This window comes from Rattus norvegicus, chromosome 9 (assembly GCF_036323735.1).
Source record: "Rattus norvegicus strain BN/NHsdMcwi chromosome 9, GRCr8, whole genome shotgun sequence".
Taxonomy (NCBI): Eukaryota; Metazoa; Chordata; class Mammalia; order Rodentia; family Muridae; genus Rattus; species Rattus norvegicus.
The window spans coordinates 56,344,406-56,352,784 of NC_086027.1; the positions used below are offsets into that span (position 1 = coordinate 56,344,406).

Sequence of the window (8,379 nt, forward strand, 5' to 3'; positions counted from 1 at the left end):
GACTGTGTAAGGCGGGAGGTTTCTGTAGTTCTGGGAATAACCATTTGACCTGCTCTGCTTATTTTCAAGGGGCTGCTGCAACCTTCCGAGGGATTGGCATGGCTTGCCTGGTGATCCTCCTGCTCTTCGCCCTGATCCAGTGGCTGGCAGTGCCTGATGAGGAAGAAGGTGAACATTTCCTTTCTTTTCATCTTTGGAGGTGAGCGTAGGAGGTTAAGGGTTTGAGGCCAGGCTTCTAATGTGCAGGCCTGACTGGCTTTAGTTTACCATCCTGCCTCTTTCTCGGTGGTTTCCCAAGAACCCTGCTGTACTGTGAACAGCTGGCCTGCAGGTGACATGTCCTCAGTGGTGTCCCCGTGAACTCATGATAGAGATGGCACACCTCCTATAATGAGAAGACTGGCTGCCGAGCTGATTGCGGTTTCTCGGTTTTGTTTTCTGTAAGAGTGCAAGTGTTATGGAAGTGGTGGCCTCAAACCTCCCTGGAATTATTAAGAGATTGCAGATTTAAGGCAAATACATATAAGGCTGTGGTAATTTACTCTCAGGAATAGGGTAAACTGTATGCCTTTACCTTCGTTAAAATATGTCTATGAGTGTTTCTCCTGACAGGAATGCCTTTGTTAAAGCCCTCATGCACAGGGGGAAGGCAGGCTAGGGGAACAGCTCAGCAGGTAGAAGCAGGTGCTGCTAAGCCTGACAACAATCTCAGATCCACACCATGGAAGGAGAGTCAATGCCTTCAAGTTGTCTTTTCAGGCCTTCACGTGTGTTCTGTGTCACTCCCACAAACACCATACACACACCAAATAAATAAATAACACAATTATCTGACGTCTTAGTTGTAAGCCTAGCCTTTAACATCTAAAACATCTCTCTATCCTGATTAAAAAAAAAAAAAACCTAAAGAGGGGAGGTTATAGCAAATGTAATTTGTAGATGACATGGGTCAGGTGACATGAAACTTTTGGTGAAAAGTGTAAACCAATAGAAGGCAAATGTTCTTGGTCCCTCTATGCTGCCCGAGATGCTGTAGTAAGGGAGAACATTGCTTGTCATAGAACCTCAGAGGAGAGTCTCAATCTTACTGAGTGGCACAGGACAAAGGCCAGTGGTGGTGGTTCTCAGTCTCCGGCTGGGAGTATGGGGTTCTAGGTATGCACTACCATGTCAGGATTATCTTCTCCTTTAAAGGTAGAAAATTCAAAAGTCATTTTTTTTCTTTTTTTCGGGGCTAGGGATCGAACCCAGGACCTTGCGCTTCCTAGGCAAGCGCTCTACCACTGAGCCAAATCCCCAACCCCTCAAAAGTCATTTTAACATTATTTTTCTCTCTAGATAAGACGATGTTGGCAGAAAGGATTCCTGTTCCCTCTAGTCCTGTTCCCATAGCAACTATCGACCTGGTACAGCAACAGACAGAAGATGTCATGCCACACATTGAGGCCAGACTTCCGCCCAAAAAAACCAAGCACCAGGAAGAGCAGGAAGATGTGAACAAACCTGCCTGGGGGGTCAGCTCTTCTCCTTGGGTAACCTTTGTCTATGCGCTCTACCAAGTTAAAGAGCTGATGCGACTGACAAGAGACAGCCGCGCTTCTGAGATACAACCTTTACAGGTAACCCTCTGCTGGGCTAGGGTGGCACCTGCACTGTCACTCCCACCTTGTTCATCAGAACACATGGAAAACAGAAAAACAGGCACGTAAGCAAAGGATTTCAATGGCCTGGGATCACTCTGTCCCAGGAGTGTTTCCCAGGTAGCATAGGAAGAAAATGTGCTTTGTGGAGCTCTGCAAGGCTTCACAAAGGTGTTTATAATTCTGTTTAAACAAAGAAAGGTAGGTCTATCCTAGCTTTGCATACTTCTCTTACGGTTTAGGGGTAGAAAAATACTATTTGTAGCCAGAATATGCAGCTCTTGCTTTCAGAAACTGTGTTTACTAATCTGTATAATTCTGAATTCCAGGGAGACCATTACATGTACCCAGAGTGCAGTAAACAGCTGCTAAATTAACCCACTAATCTACGTCTCATATGGCTCTGTCTGGCCCTACTTAGTAAAGTGTGGTTCTGAGAGGCCTCACTTGGGAAGTAAAGGCATGTTCTTTTTTATTCCTAAAGGCTTTTCTGAAAAAAAAAAAAGTCAAATGGTACTGATAAAATCAGCAATTATATAAATAAAGTCGTACCCTGACTTTGGAAAAGGAATGTGCCTTCTGTGAACAGGTTGGATAAAGCCATAAATCTACTCCCTTGTTAGATCAATCTTTCCATCTTCTTGATAAGTAATGTCATCTCTATATTTACAGTAGCTTAAAAGGACCCAGAGGAGGGCAGGCAAAACGTTGGTAAATAGACCTGTCACCAAGCTTGGTGGCCAGAGTTTGAGCACAAATAGTTGAAAAACAAAACCAACTCCCACAAGTTGTCCTCATAACTTCCATACCCGCTCCATGCACACTTATACCTACAATAAAAGAAACGAACGAACAAATGTGATTTTTAAAAGGGGTCTCAAAAGGAAAAAGAAGAGGGAAAATAAAGAGTAATTTCTTTTTTAAACATTTGACAAACTGCTGGTGATTACGGAGAGGTCCAGGAGTGGTCTGCTACTGTCGCAAAGGACCTGAGGTGGTTTCCCAGCACCCAGGACAGGCGGCTCGCAGATGCACAGAGTTCAATTCCCAGAGGATCTAATGGCACTCATGCGCGGGTATCCATCTACCAACACACACGCACACACAGAAGTCCAACTAAAAACAAAGCTTCATAAAAGAAAAGGCAATTTTGTCAAACTATCTTCATTGATCTCGGCTTTATAAACTACCTGTAAAGTCTCTGCATAGTGTTACTGAACTGACACTTCACCGTTAGCCATAGGCACGCCACTCTGTTCATATCCAGCACAGTCAGTCGTCGAGCCAGGACTGGGGATGAGACAGAGGAACACTAGAGGCTTCTGTAGTGTAAAGGAGGAAGGGGATGCAGGGAAAGGATGCCCTGCGCCCTAGGAGAGGCAATGCTCCGTACTTTGTGAGTTCCTCCTCATTTTTACAGATACCTGTGCAGCATTGAAGTTTGCTTTTTCTTCCCTCTGGTGGGAGTTAAAATTACTAATAGCTAGCAGCAGGTATGGGATAGTGTTGTCGTGAGGTAATTACATTTCAGAGTCACAGGAATGAAAGAGAAAATTTTAATAGGGAATAGGAACAAGCATCAATTCAGAAGGGAAAAAAAACCTAAAATTGTGTTCCCTGACTTGTACAATCAGTGTGGCATTTTACTAACTGTGCTGGTGGGTATTCTCAGTTCACCACCCATTGGCTTCACGGACCTGTGTGCAGCCCCTGCTCTATCTTGCCTAACTATTAGGCCTCACTGTCACAGTCATTCTTTGCCTAGATATCTTGAGGCTGAGGGTCCTTGTTTACTGATTATTGTACAGTGACTCCTGGCTCCTGAATATTATGGCCTTCCCAGTATCAGGTATCCCATGGCTTTTGCCGGGTAACTTGCCACAGGGCTGGGGCACTCAGTAAATGTTTGCGATGTATGTGTAAATGTAAAGTTGTTCACCTAGCAGTGATAAGAACACAGATAAAGATGTTCCCTTAGCCTTAGGTGTGTCTGCTTACAGTGTTTGTGCTTTTCATGCGGCTCTGGCAGTTGCACATGGGAAAGGAGATGAAAGGTAAGATGTCTCTCCTATTTCTTCATGCGTCGGTCCCTAACATGGGCTCTTCGAGAGATCGCCCCACATTTGCTGTGTGAAAATTTGTATAATGATTGGGTTTATTTTTCCTCAAATACCACAGAACATCTGTTTTCCCTTCCAGGGGATCCATGAGAATCGGCAAGTCTCTCCAGCTGGTGGAGCCCAATGTGCTCCACATGAAACTCACTCCGACTCACCTAGAAACCAGCTATCCCCTGACACAGCAGCATCTCAAATGCAGTCCAGCCCTGCTCACCCTAGTGCCACCCCACATGGACAGGAGAGTGGACAACAGCAGACTCAGCCAACTGTGGGAGAACACTGAGGGCTCCCGGTCATCTCATACCCTGCATGGCACCAGGCACCTCAGCCAGGATAGAGGGCGAGACCCCAACCCTGACCATGCCTCTGCAAGGGGAACACTGTAACGCACATGCTTCTAAATATCTACATTCATTACTGCGGAACCACACACACACACACACACACGCACACACACAACCTTGCAAGTGTGCCTGCACATGTGAGCTGTAGTATGTGTCGAAGGAAAACGGAAACCTCCACAGGCCTGCAGAGACATAGAACAATGTTGAGAAGGAGCCCCCGCTCTTGGTTAGTTGGGTCTGACCTAACTTCTTGGGCAAGGTGAAAGGGTGAGAAGCAGAACTCACACCAAGTTGGGTGAATGAAAGGGCCTCAAGGTAAACAGGGACTTCCTCCCCATCTTCTGATTATTTATTCTGAATATTGGGTTCTTAGTGAAAAGCGAGAAGAAAAAAGTATATCTATAGTTTTGTCTTGAAGAAAAAGCATTTTAAAAATTATAAGACGCATTGAAAAGGGAGCCGGATGGAAGTTAGTAGAATGTACGCTTTGTGTTGTTGTTGTTTAGAAAAGTTCAAAGTTTCACTGAGCTTTGCACATCTCTAGCAAATATATTTTTATATGCATATAGTATATGGTGAGCATAGTTCTTTGGGAAGCATAGCTGTTATGGACTACTGCATATTGAGTTGAGCTTTAAAATGTCTTTGTTGCAATGGGCTGGCAGAATGAGCAGAAGTGAGAGAATATTTCAAAGAATCCAACCAACTCAGTATCCTGAGACTTGACAGACAAGGCTTTACTAAGCAGCTCCTTAGCAACCTCTGCAGCTATATTTTACAGTGACTTGGGTTCTAATTAGCTAAGGGGGAAAAAAAGACCTACTCATCGGATTCCTAAGCGTTAAGCTAAAGAGTACTATTTACAAAGAGCAGGATGAGATTTAAGTGCCTGGGGGAGGGACATGATGTTTAAAAATTATATAGCAGGTCTGTTTTGATTGTGAAGGAGTAAATAGGAAGCCAGGAATGGGAATTCTGAGAATAAGAATGACTTTCTAAAGACTTAAGAAATGAATCTTAGCACATTCTCCTTGGAACCGTAGTCATACACTGAAAACCTGCGGGTTTGGGCTACAACTACACCAGTTAACACCACAGACATAGGAGGTCTGGGTGATTGCATGTAGAGCTTGCTCCTAGAAGGAAAGCAGAGGCTGTAAGAAGCCTGGGGATTCCTGTGGATGCTACTGTGGCTGAACTAGGGTCAGTCATACTGTGGGTGAACATTGAGGGTGAACACAAGAATGGTTCAAAACGGAAGGTCACCCTTGCCTCTGACGTAGGAGACAGGATCAGCTGTACAGTGCGACAGTGCTGCCTGTCTCTGCATGTGGAGGAATCGTTCTACATCTGGATGTCTAGCTTCACCACAAAACACAGCTTAGAACGATGGGAACAGTTGCGCAAATGGTTACTTTTGCACTTGAACGGTACTGTACTGTCAATCCTCATGTCTCATTTTAAGTGACCTTTAAAATCAGATGTATTTATTATGCTCGTGTAATTACAGAAACGAAGTGGGAGACAGACTGAGCCCCACCTATGAATGTACAGTATGTGGATTGCGAAACCTGAGTGTTGGGAGTCAGAACCTTGTATCTTATGTTTACAATCCTGGTTGATTTCTTTGAGAAGCTGCTGGTTTTGGAGATGCCCAGTGAACGTGTTGAAATAAAAAGTGAATACCATTTTTAAAATATTTCTTAAGTGAAAAACACGTGACCAAATAAGAGAAACACCCTCTGCTCTGTAATGAATGACACTAAATTCAACATGCCTTCGTTACAAAACGTTTACTGTGAGCGTCGATCCAACAGTGCAGTGACTTCTAGCCTTTTGAGCTGACACCTTCACGAGTTTGTGGACTTTGTGACTTTTTCCTTCCTGTCCTTACAGTGCCATATGTCACTTAAAAATTATTAAAGTGAATTCCAATTAAACTTGATTCGAGAATTTTATAACCTCTCTTGAGATCCCTGGAAACACTCCGGTGTCAAAGCTGAAGCCGGCAATCATTCCCACAATGCTTTGTCCTGTTCCCCTCTGCCTGCAGGAACAGTAAGTATGTTGCCTAGAGTTCTGTGCGGACCCAAGCTGGCTCACTTCTAATGACTAGACTATTCTTAAGCCTTAAGCAGAGCGATAGTACATTCCAAAGGCCAGCACACCTAAAGAGCCAGAGGGATAGGAAATTGTTACTTAGTCATCCTAGTGACCTTGGTGGCAGGAAGTAGGCAGGTAGCTAGCACCAGGGGATTTGCAGCTTCCTCATGGAACCCCTAAGCACTATGCATCTCAGCATATGTTAAGTAGAACAGCTACAAAAGGGGAAGCTCATCCATGGTTACATCATTTGGCTTAAAAAAAGCCCTACCTGACAGGAAGCAGAGAAGTGGGTGGGAGAAGGGAAAGCCCATCTAGGGCACAGTTTTAATGATCTATTAGTTTTACTGGATCCTACTTCACAGTGATATCATCATATTGTAAACATTATCAAAGAGGCCATTGATTAGGTCAGAGCTAGAAGGCTCTGTTCACTTTTCTAAAGCCCATCAGGGGTCCAGCAAGCCTTTAATACATGAACTTTTGGGGGATACTTCATATCCTATTCAGTCAGTCCTATTTCTGCAAGCAATGTTAATAGGTATCTTCCTTTGGAAAATTCTATCATAGGGGATCTTTCCTTTTCCTTTTTTATATTTCTTCAAAGATGTGTTTTTAGATTATAAAAATGCTTTGAATGAAATAAAAGACAAAACACTGTGTAAAAAAAAAGCCCTACCTGGTATACATAACCTTCCTCATTTAAAATATAAGGATTCTGAAGCCAATAGGACTTAAGTTATGGGATCATGGTCACAGGACACAGATTCAAATCTTGCTAACACCAGAGCCCTGCCTACCACCTTCCCTTCCTAATGGGAGGGAAGGCTTCCATTGTAGTACAAGACATAGAGAGCTCAGCCTTGAGCTGTGTGTGCCTCAACCCCATGTGTGTTTCTATTCTTGGTTTCTAGATATTCCCTAAAACCTCAAATCAGCATCCTGGGCAATAGCCTTCCCAATAAAACCCCCTGAGAAGATTGTAGGTTCACTACTTTTGCTGTCCCAGTATTAATGTTGTGAACTCCTGTGATTCTTAGAGTTGTTCTGTGCCTACTGTCTGAGGAATTGGATTTCTAACTTTAAACTACTTCCTGTGGTGCAAACAGTTATACTAGACCTCACTTATGGGAAGTCACGGGGCCTCTGTTTCCCTAAGTTCTGTGAAGGTGAGGGTATGATGATGAGAGATGACTACAGGAGAGGGCAATTTCCTGTCCAGACATCCCTCAGTACATTGAGACAAGACACAGGCTACCCTTGAAACTCCAAACCACTCCTGTACTGTTTAAACCAAGCTTTAAAACTCCCTGACGTAGAACTTCTAAGCCAATGGACGTCTGGGAAAGTGATGCTTATATGAGGATAGGATCTAGGGTTGAAAGAAAAGATTTTTTCAAATCAGAAATCACATAGCTTATGCAGAGCCAGCTGTGGCTTACAAAAGGGAGTAAATTGCTGCTGTCTGGGAAAATGTGAGCCAGCCCAGGTGAACATCTCACCTGAGTCCCATCTGCTCTGGGCCACTAACACACTTGCCCCATTATGGCTTGAATTTAGTCCCAGATTTAACACTGCAGCTTGGAAACCTCATAGTGCTAGGGTCAAGAATGTGGGCCTGGGGTCAGAAGTCTGTCAGTTTATATGGGCTTGAGGCCTCCTGTATAAAGCTGAGGCTTCAGTGAGAGACTTGATAGGCCCAGGTGTTGTCTTTGGAGACAGAATCTGAGGGTCATGTGAGACTCAGTGTCTTTATCTTCTGCCAGCTGGGAAACACTGAACAGACTGCAGATTGGCTAATGGGAGATAGGTCTAGAGAATGAAAGTCAACCATGCAGTGCCACCCAGTGGGGAGTCTGTGAAGGTAGCTTGCTCACAGGGCCAACTGAAGACTCCAGTCTTGCTGCAGGCTTCGGCAAACATCCCATGTTATCTCTGTGTAGGATTCCACTTCCGGTTAGACAGAAAAGCCAGTGTGGGGAATCACCAACTAGAGGGTAGTGTGAGGCCCTATTTGGGTTGTTTTTTATCAACATTGTCTCTGGATCTTAAACTGTGTACGTGTTCAGATACGTGTGCAGTATGTGTGCAGTCCATCAGATATTCCAAAAAATGTAATCTCCTAAATTTCCAGATATTTTAAAAAGACATAAATTCAATATTTTCCTATCA

At 44.0% G+C, this 8,379-nt stretch overlaps 1 protein-coding gene across 5 annotated transcripts in view; it reads left to right on the plus strand.

The window, feature by feature from the left end:
- Mfsd6 (major facilitator superfamily domain containing 6) overlaps positions 1 to 6,044 on the plus strand; it is an 85,298-nt gene extending 79,254 nt beyond the window's left edge. For 2 of the 5 annotated variants that reach the window (XM_006244898.5, XM_063266940.1), the window contains exons 5-8: positions 70 to 168; positions 1,339 to 1,619; positions 3,670 to 3,694; positions 3,840 to 6,044. In XM_006244898.5, the coding sequence (XP_006244960.1) occupies positions 70 to 168; positions 1,339 to 1,619; positions 3,670 to 3,694; positions 3,840 to 3,850 (416 nt within the window). In that variant the 3' untranslated portion in view covers positions 3,851 to 6,044. 5 annotated transcript variants of the gene reach the window in all.
- Positions 6,045 to 8,379: the final 2,335 nt, after the last annotated feature.